General features: G+C 41.6%; 1 protein-coding gene across 7 annotated transcripts in view; it reads right to left on the reverse strand.

Moving 5' to 3' along the window:
* Window positions 1–21,613, reverse strand: part of DYNC1I1 (dynein, cytoplasmic 1, intermediate chain 1) — a 180,401-nt gene that overhangs the window by 49,862 nt on the left and 108,926 nt on the right. For all 7 annotated transcript variants that reach the window (XM_009330501.1, XM_009330497.1, XM_009330499.1 and 4 more), the window contains one exon: window positions 3,112–3,258. In XM_009330501.1, coding sequence (XP_009328776.1) covers window positions 3,112–3,258 — 147 coding nt within the window. The remainder of the gene's footprint in view (window positions 1–3,111; window positions 3,259–21,613) is intronic.

Below are 21,613 nucleotides of genomic sequence, written 5' to 3' on the forward strand. Positions count from 1 at the left end.
AGCACTGGCTAGCTCTCAGGTTCGATACCTGAGTGGGCCCAGTAAATGCCCCTTCCCTAAGTGCAAAAAGGGCAGCATCTGAATGCACAGCGTGTGTGTGCACACACCAAAGAAGGACTCAGCAATTGCTGCCGAAATGGTACCTTGTGCTTGAAGGCCACCTGTACGCACCAGTAAGTCGCAAGGTCCATTCTGATGCTGACTTTTCTCTTTCTCTCAAGATTGTCAGGCACCTGGTTTCCCCCACATCATGAAATGGACCCCAATCTGTCCCTCATGTATCTCACACTATTACCCTCGTACGATGGACCTTCTTGCCGCTTGGTGGTGAGCTAATGACCCCAGTGCTAAACATGATTAGCACATACTGATGTGAGAAATAAGCATAGGACTATTTTTTCATGGGCGTTTGACCTCCAGTAGTGCAAACAGACAGGGACAGAGTGGGCGGGAGGAAGCTAAAACAAGCAGCGGAGTATCTAAAATATTTACGGGGGAGGGAGAAAGCGAGCCATGTCTCTCCAGCAGCACCTCAGTGTGCCAGGTCTGGCTTTAATCAGGGCTACCAGCCATCAATTTCATGCACAATAAAACTCACGGCAGAAATGAAAAGACGTAAGGAAAATGGATGAAAAAGACAACCAACTGTATGTAACAGAAAGTCTAAACAGGCTCCTTCCTTTCAAAGGGTTGCTGCCAGCTTGCTTTTATTTATTTTGGAAATGAAATCATCATGCAAAAGGGCTTTGTCTTAATAAAAATTTCCTGTTGTCCCAAGTGCAGATGTGTGGTGGGTGTGAAAGGAAATTAGTGAGTAAGCTGCGGGTAGAATTCTCTTTCCTGGTGAATCCAGGGGGCAATCAGTGATACTAAACTTCAGGGAGGTTTAAGTCAGTGATAACGATACACTCTATCTGTTTCAAATAAACAAAGCGAGAGAAAGAAAAGAGAAAAATCCTTTTTTCACATATGGCATAAGTTCAAATTAAAAAATGACTATTCAACTCATGTATCTAGCAGTACATAAAGCAACATTGCTACAGCAGTTGTCTAATTTAATCTTTTTTTTTCTCTTGGCAGCTAGGATTCAAGCCAGACTTTTGCAACCAAGACTTCGTTTACAGTGATTTCTATATATGAACATAAAGTAAGCACTCTTTTATTGTAAAATTGGATCACTCCTTAAAAACATCATGCTTCCTCACATTAGACTGTGTAAACTCTTATTTATACCAATCCATGACAGCACATAAAGTGCCCATCCGCAACTGAAAGTCATTTATTTATATTTGTCAAAAGCAAAACATCACATATTGTTCTATTGCAATAATAAAACTAGTTTAATATATAATTCCAGGAGGTACAATTTTGTCTTTAACCTTTTCTGAGTGTAAACAAATTACTTCCCATTAATCTTTTCTTTTCCGCTAGATTTGGAGTCCCAGTTGTTCAATTTTCAGTGATAGTCAGCTTCTTGCCACTAGTTTTCTGGTCTGCTACATCTCTAAATTGCACTTCCAAGAGAGACTGTTTCTTTTCATGCAGATTGAACAACATTACTGGTAACAAAATGAGCAAAAACATTAGGGAAATGAAAAGCAATGTTGACGTTGCAACCCATGGCACATATCATGAGATTATTACATCAACATTCATGATAGTGGAAACTTAGGGAACAATATTTGTACTGCCTGGCCCACTAAGCATATCTGTGCACACCTGTCATTTTTTAATATAAGAGACTTGCCATCATAATACTGGCCCCATGCTGAATCTTTTGCATTAATTCATGTGGCATGGCTTCTAGAGTTGTCTTTTAACATCAGGGATTATGTTGTCACAGCCAACTAAAAGCTGAACCTTGATCTGCAAATTCCAAAGATAAGAATCGCAGAATTGTAAAAGCTGGAGGTGCAAAAGACCTATCACTTTGTCTGATCCTTCGCTCTGCTAGAACAAGATTATTATCTTATTTCTCAGAGTGCTTTGTGTAGTTCAGTTTCTTATGTTGCAGGAAATCTGCATTTTTCTGCATTCTTATATAATACTATTAAATTTTTCTCCTCGTTTCAGCCTGTATTTTCTTTTCCGCTTCCCACTCAGGAATGGTCTCAAGCCCACTCCCAAGATGAGATATGTTTACCATCCACAGAGTACACCTTCCAGCTCTTATGAACAGGCTGCCTGAGCCCAAACTCTGGAAGAGGAGAGCTCAAGATTGCACAACATCTGAGTGCAGGATGGACTGGAGGTCAGCGCCATAGCAGAGTGAGGACACTTTAGCAGGCAATCCAGGCTTGTCTCTTCCTCCAGCACAATATGAGTACTTTGCAATGTAAGAGAGTCTTCTACCACCAACATCATCTTTGTATCACAGAAAAACTCTCTTCCTTCTCAGGCATTTTGTGCTACTGCTCTGCCTGTGTATCTCCCAGACATCACCGGAGCCCTGTGCCACCATCAGTATATCGGCAGGTATCTGTGTGTGTTGGCAAAATGCTCCTCCACATCATTCTATTGAAACAAACTCCCCCTCACTGTGAAAGCTCTGCCCTATGGCCCTGTCTGGAGTAGGAGACCATGACAGGCATTTATGTATTGCTCTACTGGAAAACAGAAGCAAACTGCCCCACTCTTTTCAAGGGCACCAGTGCCTACTTACAGGACTCCACTGAGACCACCGTAGGTGCCTAATCTGGTTCAAAAGAGAAACTCGTGTACAACAAGACAACATAAATGATTCAAATTGCCTGCCATGCTGGACTGACAGACGCACAGTCCCTGTAGTGAGCTGGCTCTCTTTACAGGCAATGGAGAGCAAGAGTCACAGTGCCACTGTGCTGGCACAAAGGTGCCTCACTCAAGTGTTGTAATTGATCCTGCCCTCTTCCTTGGAAATGAGGATAATCTCCTGACCTGACCGTATGAAGTGTGATGGTTAAGCAGTTACAGGAGGTGGTTGTACATCTCTCTTATCTATTTCTTTCCCTTCAAGGGCCACACTTATGTTTTCATCTCTGTGGCAACCAGCGTTGTAGACACAACTAGACAGCTCCACTTCCCCACTGACCATTTCCTCTAAAGAAAGGAGGAGGTGATTTTTATCCTTACCGTGTGAGCAGCAGCAGATAAGGGAGTTCTCTGAACAGGAGTGCGCCTGTGACTGCGATTATCCCACAAGACAATTTGGCCAGAGTATGTTCCACCAACGACCAGGTTTGGGTGAAAGCGGGCAAAACAGACAGACATCACGGAGGACTGGAGTAAAACAGGTAGAGAAGAAGAGAGGGCTTACATGGTCAGTCATCTTCAATTATCTCCGTAAGGAAGCATATTGTAATTAGCATTTTGTATTTTAGAAATCACTGTATGAGCTCTATTCATATTCCTTGCACACCAGTAATTCTGCTAAAGCCAAGAGGACACATGCAAAGAGCTAATTTTGACTCTAAAATGTGTTGTTCCATTGGTCCTAGGGAAAATATGCACCAGAGGATGAGTCTTAGCATGATGCTAAAAACCTGAGATAACCTCTCCATGAGAGTGATGGGGAAGTGCTTAATTTCATTTCCAAAAGTGAGAACTTCAAGTAACCAGATACCAACCCAACAGAGGTTGGCATCCTGGTCCATGATTTCCCATCAGGGAGAGCTCTTCCCCTATTGCTCTTCTAGCTTTTAACTCTCAAATAATTTGAGGTGAGTTTGTGAGAGACCCTCCAAAGTTCACCTCAAGGTGTGCTGCCTTGAGAGCATCAGCTGACAAGCCATGTCTCATTGTTGGATCGATGACTGATTTCTCTGCTACAGAGAGGTCCTCTTCTAATAGCAAAGGGAATCACACTTTTCCTTACACTGAGCAGAAATGAGCTTTTCCTCATTTTAATGACAGCTGAGTTGCCTTTGTACATTTACTTTAGCTGGGGATGCTGAGGAGCCAGACCGGTGTAACGGTTACCCTGGCTATCTGGTAGAGTGCCCCACAAGCCAGTACGGAGATGGGTATCTATCCCAACTACCGCCTTCCAGTCTCTTTAAAATAACATACAACATCTGAAGTCCTCAAGGGAACAGTCCGCAGCACCTTCATGTGCCAACAAGCTACAGCCAAGAGCAACAAGCTGTAACTCCTTCAAGTCCTCCATCCTCTTTCTAAGGAATTACTTCCCATTTTTATATAATTGGTCCTGGATGTTATGTCTTTGTTTTATGCAAATTGGAAAGCAAAAGTTACAGTATTCATAGAATTTCCTGAGAATTCACATACTAATAAAGACAGTTTGCAAACAGAAGCAAATGTCATTTTTTCATGGGCAGTCTTAGTGATGCTTACAAGTCACACAGCAAGACTTGAACTGCTGTGGCAATTACAGTCAGAAAGTTAAATTCACTGTTAGTGGTCACATTCTTAAAAATTCATTTTCTGGCTGTTTCCAATGAGTTTTGGTAACAAATCTTTGTTATAGTTTAATGACTGGATATTTTGAAGTGATGATGTTCTTATGTGTGAACCCATATTACTCAGTGACAAAGGGTTAACTAAATTACCTTATTTCAGTTGCATAAAAAGCATTGCAAAGTAAACTTTGTTGAATTGGGAACATAGGAGCTGCGAAGCTGAACTAGACCCAATGTCTACGTAGCTGACGACCCTGTCTCTGGCAGGAGTGGATGGGGTTGTAAAAACTTTGACGTGGGCAGATGTGTCGTCTTCTTTCCTTACTGCTCCTCATCCTGATTTCTAGTGGCTAGAGACTGGTTTGAACTCTTACACCAGAGATTTAAAACCCCTTCTGGTATGGCTAGAAGTAATTATGCTAACTCTTGATGTCTATAACTAGGTTAATAAGAATAAAGCAAAATGTGAAGTTTAAATAGTCTTTACTGAATTCATGTGGCTGCCTGATATCTATTGTTTAAAGCCAGATTATATGCTAAATTAACTTAGTAGACATACTTCTAGCATACAGCAGTATATTCAGTACTGTTTTTTTGGCCTAATAAGACCGCCAAGACAATGAAATAAGCTGCCACTACCTTTTTTTCTTCCCCATTCTCTCTGGATTCTCATGGCTGTTCACTTGACATCTTTGATCCCTTCCCTTCTTGACTAAAGCTTTTGCATACATTTCTCTGATGTTATATAGGCTAGTATCTAATGACTAGATGATTAGTATACATAATTGCCTATTTTAGTCCATATCTATCTAAGCACTTGAGCATAGTAATTACACTATGGTCAGTCATAGCAACAAAAGGTAGCTTCCAAACACCATTTCCAAAGGACCTATTAGCTTTACAGATAAGAAAACCCACCTCTGAGCAACAGGACTTCGGTACTGCTAAGAGGGGCTTAAAACTCAGATACAATGCAGCTGCCATCCGGTTTCCACAGATCCCCCATACGTTATAATTAAAACTACCCTACAGCACATGTTCTACATTTTATCTCTTTGTTTAATTGCTTCGTGAGTTGTTTTAATCAACCCCTCTCATTCCTTATAACTAAGCTGACAGATATTCTTACATGAAGTGAAATAACCAGATGATTTTAAAATAGTACAGCTCCACCACTGTGTACACCCCACAGCAGCTACAAGGCTCCGCATGTATTTTAAGAAACCCCAATTCAAACAGTCATTCCACAACAAAGTTCTCAGTTTGTCCGAAACGAACTTGGGAGACTCTGAAGCAGGGCAAAGAAACCAAGTGGACAGTGTATTTTTAAATGTTGTGTTTTCATGGTTAGCACGTTTTTGAATTCAGAATCCCAGAATACAGTTGAATGGTCAGGATATAAACTGCTAAAGTGTGTTTTTCATAAAGTTCAAAAATAACCTACAGACATGACACGGACTTAAGGCCTCTGCGCTGCTTCTAGTTTTACGTATTGCTCCAAAGTAACTTGCATTCTTCAGCTGATGAAATGTTCACATCCTTTTAATTATGTCAATATTATTTTTCTAGTGAGGAAAAACTTCTGTCAAATATTAGAATTTAACAATTTAAGGACTCCACTCCATAGCACTTAATACAGTGATTATTTTCTGTAAGTTAATGGCAGCACTCAGATGAGAAAGGGCTGTTAAGATCCAGCCCATTCATTTAACAACTTTAAAAGCATTCATTTCTTAGCCTTAATGGGAGAGAGCGGCAGACAGGTCTCCAGTCTGTCTGAACAGCTCTGTGCTCAAGGAGAGCAGCAGAAACCATTCCCTGTAAGCCTCTTCTGCCTCCAGGCTGCCTCTTGTTTGCCAATTCAAGCAGTCTTGCTCCTCTAAAACAGAGTCTTGCCACTGACTTCAAAGGGGGAGGAACCAGCGTATGGTCAGGTTTTAAAATAACAGCGTATCCCTCTTCGCACTTCTACCACACCTTTCTAGGGAAATCTCACGGCACTAAATAACGACCGTAAAGCTTCCCAGTTTTTCAGTTAGGCATATCTTATACACTGTAGGTGCTTAGTTACCCGTTGCAGAGGACAGAAGCAGCTAGTTTCATAGTATATGGCAACAGTGCATAAAGAAATGTAAGAGGGATCATGTTGGAAGGCAATTCCACAGGGAGTTTAGTGTCCACAGTATAAAAGCGGCATTTAGAATAGGAGGTTGCCAGCGTTATTTTTTTATGGGTGCCACAGAGCATCTGTGTCTGCGAGTTGACAGGACCCGCAAGAGACAGGCAAACCCCAGTGTTTGGCCACCTTCATTTCTCTGAATTGCGCTGTGCAGTGAATCATTTAATTATTCACTTTAGCTTAATGCTCTGGTGTTTTCTCCCTCTATGCAAATACAGTCTACTGGATTTAGCTTCCTCTGTCTCTCCTTAGCTTTGTCAGCAACCCTACTAAAGTATTTCTGGTACTTCTGGCTTTGTGATCTTCCACCCAGATTTTCTACTCCTGTATCTTGGTGATGGCTTTCTGGTGAGTGCCACCATGCCCGTGCTGCTGCCTCATCCCCTGTGCATGCTCTGCCTGTCCGCGGAGGTGAGCAGCTCTCAAAGGGCTAAATGAGCGAGCCTGAGTTCGCTCCAGGTGGGAGCACTGCCCAGGCAAAAGGGGGAGCCAGGCCCAGGCTGGTAAACCTGAGATTTTTGTCTGGCAAACGGGCGATCCCGCTCCCTGAATGCTAAAGCTCCTGCTCCCAGCTGTTACAAGAACCACGCTGAAAATGTAACTAAGAAACAAAGCATGAAATCTCTGTGCTCTTGTCATGGCGAAGAGAGGGCTGGCCTCAGAAACATAAGTGTTGCCCAGCCCTTGGAGAGGCCCTGCAGTTGAAGGGACGAAGGCAGCACACCCCGGCCCTCTGTTTTGGCAGCTGTCAAATCGTCTCAGCCCGTATGGAGAGAAGCGCTATAGGGGTAAGGGGGTGGTGACTTTGCTCAGCTGCCTCTGCCTCCTACCTCCCTCCCCGCTGATGCACTCAATTCAAACAGGCCCCGAGCCCTCTTCAAGTGGCTGGCAGAGCTGGTTTTTATTTTAGAAGCTTAATCTGGCCCAGATTTGGATTAATGACGGCATATCCCTTCAACCACAGATACACATGCTCGGGACAGACAGTCATTTAGATTCTCCTTACTGAGAAGCCTGACCTCAGTACCCACATCTGATGTGTGTAAGGCCCCAGAGACTCAGCTGTCTGTGCTCGTGTCCGTAGATTCGGATGGCACTCTGCCCAGCCACCAGTTGAACAAGTTCACAAAGACCTGGGTGCTAAACAATAATGACTTTCAATAGGCAACGACTACTGCATTCAGCGAGACCTCTTCTGCAGGCAACCACCCCCGTAGGCAGCGCTGCCATACTGGTGCCATATGCCTACGCTTGACACCAGATGGATCTCAAAACAATACTTGGTCAGTGGGAAGAAGTGATCTGAGGAGTTCACAGGCATTTCTAGACTCCAAAATACCAGGTTATATTGCAGCAGGCACACAGGAAACTCCTGGGTAGATTTTCTAGCTGAGCAAACACATGTGAAAAAGCACTACAGTCTGTGGCATGCTACTATAGGCCAGTCTAACACAGACAACAGCGGGCAATAAAATTAACTGCAGCTGACATGAAGAGGCAGATCCTTTTCCACGCTTGAGGGACTTGGCTTAGAGGGACTGAGAGCAGAGGGACAAAGCTGTGGTACTCTCACTTAGCTAGAACCACGAAAAAGTGCCAAACTCACAGTCCTTTATCCATAGGAACTGAAGAATAGGAACTGGACGTCTGATCACCTATGCCTGCCCTCCTGAGGAATAAACAAACAAAGACAAAGGCGAAAAGTACATGTACAATTTACTCATAACCTTTTGCTCTCACTCCTTCTCATCAAGAACAGCATTTAAAGAGTCTAAGCACTCCCAGTCCCTCTGAGAGCTGCCCTACCTTCTTCTGACCAGGCAATCAGGAGACCATCTCCTCATGCTTGCATTGCCACACACACTTATATGTGGCCCCAGAACACATACGGATGATATACCTCAACTGTAAAGTTGGATTAAAATCATCATCTAGAAACAAAACAGCAACTGAGTTACTAAATAAAGCCCCTTTTTCCTGCCAGGCCAAGGACTGAGAATCAGCATGGAAAGTACCGGTATCAGATCTGAACACTGGTTTGTCTGGCTGAGTGCCCTATTACATCCTTTTTGCACCACAAAAGGTGGTGCAATTCTAGGGTGACTTTGCCCTGGCTACTGAGATACCTGGATTTGTACACTGAAATAGAGACTATGTTCCTTCCAAGAGTCTTGCTTATTTTTAGTATCAGCTATTATGAATCTGGATATTTCTGTGTTTCACATAAAAGTCTAAGTATAATTAATAGCAATAAGCAAACGGCAGAGAGGATAGCAATAGAATTACTATTTTTCCCAATTAAATTTGAAAAGGTACCTAAAACATGATTTATGTGTACGGAAACCTTTACCAAAGAAGTTAACTCTTAATTCTAAAAGCTTTAAATGCCAAGACTTCTGTATTGCTCTCCCCAACTCTCTTCCTATTCAACTACGAAATAGAATCTGAAATATTTTGTGCTAGAGATTATTGTGGTACCATACAAAATTTGTCTTCTAAAAATAAAATAAAAGCAGTTGACATCCTTCACATATTTAAAAAAATAAATAAAACCAAAAAAACACTTCTTCAAACCAAATGTCAGAATCCTGTTTAATTAAAAAAAGGAAGTTTATACTTGGTTATGGTGTGTGTCGACATCTATCCCTTTGATTTACAAGAGTACGGACTGGAAAGAACAGATTGCTTTATTCAAGAGAAAGAAAGGAGGGAGGGGGGCCCAGTGTGACAGGAAAGAGGGTAGGCTGTATTAACTTCAGTGCTTGTTAAAACATGAAGGATTAATGGTAGAAAGGGAGGGAAGAATTGTGAATGTCTCCAGTTTAGGATCTTCAAAAATGTTTGGGGATTCTAAGAATGTCTCACCCGACCACATGAAAGCTGCACAGAGAGACTCAGCCACACGACTGCTCTAAATCCAAAGCTGGTATTGCTCCACTTATACCATCAAACCAATGGAGCTGAAATGTAGCCACAAATTAAATTTATTTTTATTGAAAAAGTACTAAGTCCTTAAAAAGAAGGAAAAGAGTATGTCAGGAAATGCAGCTCTTTCTTAGCTGAGTTTACAGGATAAGGTAGCTCTGACATCTAACCTCTGAGTTTTGCAGCAGAATCAGAGCGCTCTGCCCAAGTCTGCAGAAAGGCAATATCCAGCCTCATGCCTTCATTTTAAGCAGGGCAGAAAGCTGAAGCTTGCTACTTTCATCTCTGTAACTGCAGGTTCAGCCCGTGTAACTACAAGACTAAAATAATCAGAAGAAAGTCCACAAGGTGCCTTGTCAAGAGGGAATCTGCACTTCAGCCCTTTTGGGAAGTGCATTTGCTAATATTATTCATTTGGTGGTGTTGTGATGACTCAGAAAAGCAGCACAACTATTTGCTGTATTGCAAAAGCAGATAAACATGATACTTCTCAAATGCGATACGGGGAGATCCTGCCTGCCTTTATCCACGACTGCAACAACAAATCAATTTGGTAACCCTGAATTACTACACATACGTGCAAGCCTAACAATACAATCTTTGCTGAATATCCTACTTTGTTTGTTAGACCGAGGATGAGAGAATTAAAGCCTGGAGAAATAAGGAGCAATTTCATAACAAGAGCACATCAAAATCAAGTTTTCTTTCCACCCAACTGCTTACATGCTAAGTACCCAAATTTGTCTCTTTTCTCTGATGAGGACCTGGCTGCTTATCAAATTGCAGGCTCAAATCCTTAATGTCCGTGTGCCTGCGTGCTGGAGAAGCAAGCACTTCCTTGGTTTGTCTGTTTTATTTAGGTCATGATACTCTAACAGTTATACAAGGGCACTCTTAATTGTTTTGATGAAATTTTTCACAAGTCTGAAGTGACGGGTCTGCACCACCCTTGCAGACCTGGAGCCTTAGGGCATGTGTCTGCGGATGGAGCACAGAGACCTTCTGCCATCCCCGCTCATACCGCAGGCTGGCCAGAATTTGGAGCAGACGGTAGGTGTCAGGTTGAGCATGGCGCTCTGGCACTCCGCTTGCATGCAGCAGGGCTCACTAGTTTCAGCACAGTGTTGGCCAAAGGCTTCTGGACCAGAGGTTCTATACACGCAGCCAGCTCAGGGCGTGGGTAATGGTGTCACTGCCTGCCACCACCCCTAAATACAGCTGCAAGTTCTTTGGGACAGAGACTGTTTTGTTACGATGGGTTTGTAACAAATTTCTTTCAAAGGCATCTCGGTCTGGTTGAGGCCTCTCGGATCGACCAAATAATAACATTACATGAAAAATTTTCTTGGCACACAGATCAGAAATGCCATTAGGTAAGAAGTGGTTCTTACACTGAAGAGTGTTCACTTGCTTTCTGAAAATAAGAGTCTGGTGGCAGAATGTTCCTATGAAGTACCATAAATCCTTTAGAAATAAGTCATCACCAACATGGGACATGACAAAACAGTTGTCTGGTGTGTTTCTACTGACGCTTTTGATTCTGTTAACTAGTGGTTGCTGTTTTCATACAGAGGGAAATTCCAAGAGATTTTAGAAGTTAAAATCTTTGGTGAATTGCAGCCTGAGTAATTTTCTAGTGATGAAACCCCCTTAGCATTCTGCACACCTTTACATTTAGTCGCTTTGAGTTGTTTTAAAAAGCATCTCAAACACAAAAGGTGTCCATCCACACACTGGCTTGTTGGTGGGACAAAGGTATTTAGGTGCCACAAAGTGCATTGGCAAATCCTGTTGCCTGCCTTTCTCTTCATCTTTAGGCACATAACCGCATTTATAAATCTAGCTCAACATCATTGGAACATAAATTAATGTCTTAACAGTTTTGGTCTGCCAGCAGCCAAAGGTCAGATTCAGCAACAATCAATTCCCAACTGTATTTCATTGCTAATTCAGGGCAAGATGCGAGTCTTCTATTTTCAGCTTGCGCACTGTTTGCTATGGAGAATGTATACAGGTTTCCTTTCAACAGTAAGTAATGTCAGGTTGCAACTGTCACCCCTCTTTTTTTTTTGTCAGAAAAGGGTTTATTGGACTGGAATTCTAATATTAAAGGGCCATTTAACACAGCTAGTTACCCCAAACTAAGAACCTCAACCAAATCATGACCTCCATCTCGCTGTAGTGTGACCACCCTCTCGTGGAAGTGGTAATGCAATCTGCATGTTAACTTAGTCGTGTTTGGGTTTCATATGGGCTCAGAAAATCAGTAGGGTAAGTTACAATGAACTATCTGCAGTAATTCTTGAAGGGACAATAATTGAAGGGAAACAAAAGATTTTACATTCAACTTTTCAGCTCCATTGAAATGCTTAATTCTCCATTCCCTACAGACTAAAGAAATATGCTTAAGAATGCGGTCTTTGCAGAATTTTAGGGACACTTTAACTAAGACACCAACAATTGCTGTGACAAATACCCTTACTGCTATGCACTAAGTCTTGAAAACTATACCCTATGCATAGTCTGCTGTCTATATATTAAATCTACTGTAAGTACATGCTGATAATATAATAAAGAATGAAAACTGATGCTTCCCTAATCCTTTTTCATTCTCTTTAGCACTCATTTTGGCAAGCAGGGCAGAGATTGCAGCATTCAGTGCCAGAATGTCCTGAAAGAGGCAGAGTATTTAGTATACGACAAGTTTTCAAAAGCCATCTCCATCTGCATAGCCTTAAAGCACTGTTTACATCTCCATGCATTATTGTCCATGTGTGTGGATGGCAGAATAGAGATAACAAGATTAGAGTCCATAGTAAAAAAGTGAGGAAGACTTCAGTTTAGCCTGTTTTGGTCAATCTATTCGTCATCATATCTCTGCATTCCTACAGGTTTGGGAGGGAGAGGAATATTTTAAGCACTGCAAAATGAAAGATAGGGCTTGAGAAGCACATACGCAAAACATCACACAAACCAAAGCCCTCTCTAAGCATTGCAGTCAGGCAACTCCAGGCAGAAGCATCTATGAAGGTGAAGCCACTTTTATCTAGCAAATGCCTAGGGAACCTGGCTGGGATGAACAAGTCCAGGAGTTCTGGTCACTTTTTCTGAATTACTTCTGCATATTCTCTGACGTTATCTAATATAAAATACAGATATAGTCTTGGCAGCTCAGCCCCATGCTCACAAAGTGCCCCAGCTACCGGGCTAAGGACTTAAGTGTCTTGTTGCTGCACATCTCTTCTCCAGCAGAGTCTGCTTTCTGCTGGAACCACAACCTGGCCTCAGGAGTGAGGCTCAAGAGTCTCTATCCAGGGTGGTCCCCATCTAGCACTATGCAAAAGCAGAAGAGATCCCCAGGAGAGTGAGGTATCGGCTAGGCTTGCCTGGTATCCTGATGTCCTGGACTCTTCTCCTCACAGAGAAAGCAAACCAGATGATCACTTAATGGCAAGTTCTGGAAATATCAGAGTTGGGCTTTACAGAGCACACAGAGATAGCAAATTCCAGGCTTGGAGAACAGGAATAGAAACACAAGTTGTTCTTGAGCTGTGGTGGTAGCTTGGTGGTTTCTATGGCAGCAGTTCCCCAAACCACGCATTTAATCAATCAAACTACTTGAAGCCAGACATGAATTAGAAGCCAGTACAGATGCTGCAAGAACAATTATCTACAACTCAGCCTGTGCAGTTGGGCATAGTAGTCACAGCTGCTTATAAGGGAATTGCAGATAAATCTCAACTGTGGCACTCAGTCCAAACCCCACCAATAAATGCACAGGCCCTGAGAACCCAGGCACGGTCAGAAGATTGAACATATCACACCAAGAACACTTTAAGACCCCAGCTGAGGAAAGAACTTATCTATATACTTAAGTCCATCTTTTCGCAGAAGGATGTTTGTCCATTAACTTAATTCTAGGTAATTCTTTTAAGTCCTCCATGTCTTCAGTGACTCAAGAGCCTGCTCACAGCCAAGCAAATCGGTAAGTGCTTTCCTAAACAGGCTTTCTTGATGTAGGACTTCTGGGAGCCAGTGACCTCCTTTCAGAGAGGAAGGAAGGAGGCCCTCATGTTCAGCTCATCCTGTGAAGACTCTCTAGAATTGGAGACAGTCGTGGCTCAGCTGGCTTCTGCATAACCCCCAAATTACAGGGAAGGGAAAAAGGAGCATGAAGTGTCAGAGGCAGACTCACTGAATCGCCAAGGTTGGAAGGCACCTCTGGAGATTGTCTAGTCTAACCCATTGCTCAGAGATGGGTCAGCTGGAGCAGATTGCTCAGGACTGGGTCCAGTTGGGTTTTGAGTATCTCCATGGATGGAGACCCCATGACCTCTCTGGGCAACTTGTGCCAGTGCACAATCACCCTCACAGTAGAAGAGTTTTTTCTTATGTTTAAATGCAATTTCCTGTATTTCTAATTTTGCCCGTTGCCTCTTGTCCTGTCACTGGGTGCCCCTGAGAAGAGCCTGGCTCCATCCTCTTTCCTCCCCCATCAGATATTTATACACATTGAGAAGATCCCCCTGAGTCTTCTCCAGGCTGAGCAGTCCCAGCCCTCTTAGCCTCTGCTCGTATGAGAGATGATCCAGTCCCTAAATCATCTTAGAGGCCCTTTGCTGGACTCGCTCCAGTATGTCCAAGTCTCTCTTGCACGGGGGAGCCCAGAACTGAACTAATCTCTACCTACTGGACCCCTTTTTACCTAGCAAGGACTCTACAAGTCTTTGACTGAATGGATCTTTGCCTGATCCTGGAGATAGGTCACTTGATTTTCCAGATTAAGGCTATGAGGTGACTTCTGCAGAAAGTCCTACAGGAGCAAAGGGACAATGGTATATCGTATTTTACTTGTTTCTAAGCAATTGGCATTTTGTACTCTGTAGTCTGTGTCACTTGGGCAAACTTCTATCAGTTCACTGTCAAAATAATTACAGTAATCTTTTCTTATCTTTTTGATTTAATTGTAGCTTCTAGTGAAGACTGACAGGCTATTATATTTGCCCAAATCCATCACTTTCACTGGTGTATCATTTATAAGTAGTGTCACTACATCATTGGAAATAATTGAAAATTAATTAAACATTGCACATAGATATGAGGATTAAGAGACTGAGAGGCATAGATAAACAGCTATCTAGTGGAAACGCAGAAGATACCACAGGCAAGTCTGTATTTAAGAATGAGGGTGGGAACACGAGTTGCCTTTGCACTGTTCATGTCTCCTACAGTAAATGACTGTACAAATTCTGATATGAGTAGCCTGGCTCTGCACCCATAGAGCATTAGGGAGCAGCTAAGGCCACGCAGGAATAGATGACTACTTCCCATTATAGACCCAATTTTTAATCCCCCTTTCTCCAAACAAACCTTAGTTTCCTGAAATTTCACATCCCACTTTCCTCACCTGCAAGGTTCTGCTGTTTGGTTTCTGCTATTTTTTTTCCATGAGTAGTCTTGGAGAGGAGGAAGGAATGAGACAAGTGTTTTTCCAGTCTCAGGGTCAAAGCCCTAGTTACAATAAATCAGCATAGTTATGCCAGCTTACATTTGCTGACTCTTGGAGTAACAGAGGACCACATCTTGCTCAAAACCAGCTCACCTGGCTCATCCACTGTCACCAGTGATGGGACATTTTATAATGCATCACTATCCTGCCAGGAAGAATGGATTTACCCCAGACAGCTCATGGCAAACAGCAATTCTGCACAACTCCTGTACATTACTAACAGTCCAAATTGAGCTTAGTCTATTTATTTACAGATGTAAACACGAGATAGCAAATGTTAAGCATGTTCTTCTCCACATGAAATGACTGGTGATTCAGTGTATGTTCATGAACAATGTGGAACTGAAATGGAATTGATATTTATCTTAGCTACAAAAATACTAAACGTTCTTATAAAAGCAATCAAAATGAATTAATCATAGACCCTAATGTACCCTGGCACATTTTGTTGTAGAGATAATGAAAACACTTTGATCTCTCCAACATGAGAAATTTTTAAAAGCATATCACTTCTTGCACGTAGGACATTTGCTTGTCATCTTATGCTAAAATAAATGTACTTTAACTTTTCTTCTCTGATACTTTTCATGATAAAGACAATCCTGTTTTAATAAAATTTCATGAGAAAGATCTGCTTTGTGAAAGTTAAATCTATGGTATTTGTCATCATTCGTATTCTGTTATTATGGTTATGTAATGGATTGTGAAATTTTCACAAAACTGCGAATGACTTCATATGGGCATTTATTACTAACAAAGGCTCACTTTTTATGATCATCATTATAGTGACAGCAAATATGATATCATTATGCAGAGTAGTGCTCGTACAGTAAAAATTACTGGGCAGTCTCTAATCGGGCTGACAGAGACTCCCCTTTTTGTCGCTTTCCAGAAGACTCTCTGCTCCACATGGGAAATGTCTTCCAAGGATAATATCAGTATCTCAGCCAGTCAGCACGTGCTTCTGCTTTCCCTTTGTGGGAAGCAGGGAGCATTAATCATCATTAAATCAACGTTGCCCGTACACAAAAGTTCTTTTCAGGGAAGTACTTGTCAGTCATCCAGCCGTGGGGGCAGAGGGTGGAAAACTGTTGATTTTAGACTTAAGGCAGAGGACAGTTGTATCCCGGGCTGTAATGATGGATTCCTTGGTTTCTGGGGCCTTTTAGAGCACTTTAGAAGAGTAACTGTTTTATATTTTGTGCCAGGTAACACAGAAAGAGGCTTCACTCCTCACATAGAGCTCCCACAGAGACAAAAATCATGAGGTGAAAATAATTTTCTCGAATTTGGACCAAATGTAGTCTCCATTGCAAGTAGCTTGCACTGAGAACAGTTACATAACCCAAACAGAAAAGTCATGCCTATGGCTGTTTATCCATCATTTGCAGTGTAGCTAGGGAATTGCATGGTATTTCATATCCTCTATGCAAAAAAAATTCTGTGGAAGGATCCCAGTGACTTATTGATTTCACATCTGATCCTGCATTTCTTGTTCACCCAAACCCCTTTTAGCACTGGGAGTTTCAGATATACAAGAAAAACTTTAAAATGTAACGTTCACATCAACAAAGGAAAGTTATGCTCTTTTTTCCCTTCCTTCCTCCCTTTTTCTTAAAATATTTTACACTAGGTCATGTTGCAATGTAACCAAATCAACAACTACTAACCTATAAAACACCCTCAGGAACAATTGCAGGATTTGGTGATTTTTTTCTCTGTGATTTTGGGATAGTGTGACAAATTTGCATTTTTTATCAACAGAGTTTGTCGAAATTCTGAGTCGAACGAATAATGTCATGTGGTTGTAAGTATCAATAATCTAAGCCATCTGCAAAGGAATGGTTTTGCAAAGGCATCTCTTTCAGGACACTCTGTGGATTTTGTCACTGCTTGAGGTTTTGGCAAACCATCAATATCACTATAATTTTCTCTTATGAAAGATAGTTTTTGACTGAGATCTTTCTTTTTTTTCCTTAGCTAGCTAAAGTTTAAAAATACTGCATGTCTAACTCTGCAAATTCAAAGGTTAGGTTTTCTCCAAATCACATTATTTGCATATTGCATATTAGATGCCAGTAATTCAGAAACGTACAATGCAAGTTATCAGTGAAACAAAGAAACTAAAAAAAAAAAAAAAGTCTGCTGTATCGAGTGGCCAACATATTCTTTATATTGGTCTGAAAGGAAGAATACATCAACTTTAAGAAGAGAAACAGCATCTCTAAGTACAGATTCATTGCAAATCACTATTTTAACACCAACAAAAAGCACAATGCTATTGCTAGTAGTGACAGCATATCATTTAAGTGTATGATAATCTACCTCCTCCAAAAAAGGCTTAGAAGCAGGAACCACCTAAAATTTTCTATCCAAGGCAAGCAAATTTGTCACTTCCTAGTTCTTTGATTCATAATTGAAATCTCAGTTTCAAATGAGGAAGATGATCTATGTTAAGCATTGCTCTAAGCAAAGGAGCATTCTGTTGCTAGCAGACTTTGTATGTATAAACACAGTCCTCAAGTAATTCAGAATGTTAATTACTAACAGGGAAACTGCACCCACCTTTTGTATTAGCAGTCATTTCACAGACTGCTGGGATATGGCATACAATTTTGCTGTTATAGTGTACACATTGGCTTTGATGGGTGTGTTGCTCTTCAGGGTTCTGCACAAGTGAGCAATAGATCCCAGTCATCATGGAAAAAGCAGCTTTGCTAAGGGTTAGGAAAGATACAGGTAAGCCTGAGGGAAGGCGTACAACTCTGGATCCAATTGACATCCCTTGAGTCTAAATAACGATGCTTAATTTCTCTTCAACCTTGCCTGGAAGAAGGTTTCCTTCTCCCACTCCTGTTAGGAAAAATATTATGATTTGCTTTTGTGTGGAAATAATGGAATTTTTAAGAGATTTTAGGACTGACAGGCTATGTGGAAAACATGGCATACTCTTTCTTGAGTAAGAAACATTAACAGCTGTGGCATTTCAGCAATAAAGCAGGACTTGAGACTCACCTGGGGCATTTCATACTGGTGATTTCAGGACTGTGTAAGACACTGTAGCACCCACGACAGAATACTCATTTCCACATTTTCAGTGCTTTTCTGTCCTCCCCCACTGACGCCTCTGAGTTCAGTAGTATTCGGGAGACAGGAGATTCTGCCTCTTGTATAATCGGCCCTCTTTGCCCCCCTCTACAAATCTGCTGCTGGCAGGTCTCTCCTCTCACCTAAGACACCAAAAACCGTTTTCCAAATACCACATTCAGCCTTCAGATGTGTGGGTGTAACTTCTACTGACTCACACACAATCTCTCCACAAGTATTGGAGCACTAATCTTAGGCCAAATTATAGTTATTTTTAATCACCAAAGGCAGAAGTGGTGTAAACTCCAATAAGAGGAGCAAAAAAAGACAGCTGTTATCAGCTGCAAACAGGAGGAAGAATCTAAAACAAAAGCCTAAGAGACAAGACATGGGCTCTTGTTTAATGAAGTTCTCACAGCACAAACTGTGCTTTGCATTTCTATGTTCCAGCCTGGACAAACACAACGGGATAGAGGAAAAAATTTTTTAAATAAGAACAGAATTAATATGTCCTCCTATCACAAGCCACAGCTGAAATTGTTCTCCTCCCCCAGTAGCACAGTTGGGAATTCCCCCAGATTTTAATTCAAAATGGTGCGCCTATACATCTGCATGAATTATTGCAGTGTGCAAATGACCACATAGTCACAAATGTAACAGGAACAAAGTGCCCTGGAGAACAGGCACAGAAGAGCTCTACGCAGCTGCACAAAGATCATCCTACCAATGATGCATAGCTGGAAACAAAACAGAAATGAAAACAAAACAACCTCTATATCTATGAAGAAGTCCCCCCTGATTAATTTTACAAAATTTTGGTATGCGCTACAGAAATTCTGCAACAGATTTGGGTCCCTGGGTACTAGAGCATTCCCAGTATGGGAGCTGCCCCAGCATCTTCAAAGGCAGACATTCAGAGGTCCACTTACCACAGAACCACTACAAAAACAGGCAGAATCTGATTCATGTCCAGGATCATAGGATCACAGGACAATTCAGGTCGGAAAAGACCTCAGGAGATGCCTAGGCCAACCTCCTGTTCAAAGCAGGTCCAGCTGTGAGATTAGACGAGGTTGCTCAGGGCTTCATCCAGCCTGTCTTGAAAAGACAATGATGGTGACTGCGCAATCTGTCTGGACAGCCTGCTTCAATGCTTGACTGTCCTCATGGGGAAAAGCCTTTTCCTTCCACGTAGTCTGAACTTCTCTTCTTCCATTGTCTCTCATTCTCCCACCGTGCACCAAAATTCAGTGGTTACCCATCAAACCTACTTATCTTCTGTCAACCAGTTCTATTTTAAGAACTGGACACTTTCTGATGAAAAAGCCTGTTCCAAAGCTGGTGTTTTTTTTTGAAAATTTGCAGTGAGCTCAGAGCCACATGTCTTCTCTGGGATTTGCAGCACTTTAAAGACTGACCAAAGGTGCCCCCTCTCACTAGAAACTGAGGAACTAGACAAGTCAGCTCTGGGACTGGATATGCTGCTGGTTCTTTGTGGTCTTTTTACTTAGGAAATTCTGGGAAGCTTGGAGGGAGTTTAGGGGCTGTCATTTCTTTTATGGCTCTGAAGAGCTGAATCCTTACTTGAAACTTAGAGAGCAGCAACAAAGTGAGGAAGACTTTGTGGAAAAACACCAATATCATTATCAGAGAAAATGTTCTTTATTTTTTAAGTATTCCAAGCATACTTTCTTGACAATTAAACTTGTTGTAGCACTTCTTTTCTTTTAAAGTTCTGGGACTGAGCTCTGGTCTGGCTTCCACAGCGAAGGAAACTCAAGGACAAGAGGAAAAGGAGGATATTAGTCATTCATGCTGTTACCTCAGCCTGCTCCGCACACAAGTCTTGTGGATTCGGGCGCTCAGCACCTTTAGAAGGCAGGCTGCTGGCACAAAAAGCACATCTGAAGGAATTTATGTTGATTTTGAAAGAGCAGACAACAACAAAGGAACCAAATCAGGAAAAAAAAAAGGCAACTCCAGCCAATATCAGCCACTAAATATAGCCCTTCACTTACCTCAGTGCATCTAATTCTAAGATATGCATTTCTGACTCCATCCATTCAGTTGAAAAGGGAAAGACCACACCAGGATAAGCAATGAAGAGTGGTCAAACACATAACTTAATGACAGTGTATAGAAACCACTACAAAAAAGCTAGGGGAGAATGAAACATTTTGTGGTGTGGCTGAGTGGCTGATTTCTATACCCAATCCACCAGTATTTTCCAAGCATGGACAGCTTTTCTTGAAATTAAAATAGAAAACACAAGTCCCATATCCCACAAAAAACTGTCAGTTTAGTAAAGAGATGGAACCAACCAAGTAAATCTGACTGCATAGCATTTTAGGAAAAGGACAGAAATAGCTGCAGCTATTAAAAGTGATATACTGCTGAAATCTTTTTGTGATTATGCTAAAAGTCGATCTGACTTCTTGAAAGAACTCTTAAATGGTTACTGCTTCCTCAAATAAAAACTACTTCACATGTGCTCTCCTTCCTTAAAAGTACACTGAATGGAGTTACTTCTAAGTGTCAGATCTGTACTTCTCACTGCCCTTTTGAGACATTTGGAAAAGACATAGCTGAGAAAGAGGAAATTAATAGATCAGGAAATAAGCTATAATAAATCAAAATGCAGTCAATGTAGTAATTCTTTTGTTGCTCCTATCATTAGACTGGGTGTAGGAAAGCAGAATTGGTCAAACTTTCCAAACACAATGCAGAGTCCTCCAAATCAGAAAGTAACATTCAATTTAGTTTATTTCCATGAAACTAATATCTGTAACTGTCTTCCCCCCACCCCTCCTCTCTTGAAGTGATGGATGTTTGAAGCTGAGGTCCAGATACCTCAACCAACTTTAATAACTCCTGTTTGGTTCCAGAAGAAAGGAAATGGTTTGCAATACCACTAAACTCCACTAGACCCACTGATTATTTCTTTCCCTTGTATCTTCCATCTCTGTAGATCAGCTCTAACCCAAAAGCTACGAGATCTGGTATAAGAGCAGTGCTGTACCTGTGCTAACAGGCCCTGCTGAAAGGAAGGGTACAATAGCTCAGACTTCAACTACTCAGTTTAGGGCAAAGGCAGTATGAGTTCTCATTTGCCTCACTCGACCAGATATGTTGGTGCAAAGTTTCGGATACTTCTTCAGGTCACTTTGGCTTAGAAAGCTTAGATCAGTCCACAGGGAAACAGAGACAACATCATGGGCAGAGTTTGACCACTCTTCATTGCTTATCCTGGTGTGGTCTTTCCCTTTTCAACTGAACGGATGGAGTCAGAAATGCATATCTTAGAATTAGATGCACTGAGGTAAGTGACGGGCTATATTTACTGTAGTACGTAAACAATGGGCACTGCATTACAACTAATCCTCATAATTAGTGGGTAATGTAGACTTTTATTTGTTTGTTCAGTGAAAAAACACTTTACGGACATATAAGCACTTTCTAAGAAGAGAGTAATACTGAGAAATATCATTGACGCTACTCTATCAATCAATAGTGCAG

The sequence above is a fragment of the Pygoscelis adeliae genome, unplaced genomic scaffold, assembly GCF_000699105.1.
Source record: "Pygoscelis adeliae isolate BGI_AS28 unplaced genomic scaffold, ASM69910v1 Scaffold27, whole genome shotgun sequence".
NCBI lineage: Eukaryota > Metazoa > Chordata > Aves > Sphenisciformes > Spheniscidae > Pygoscelis > Pygoscelis adeliae.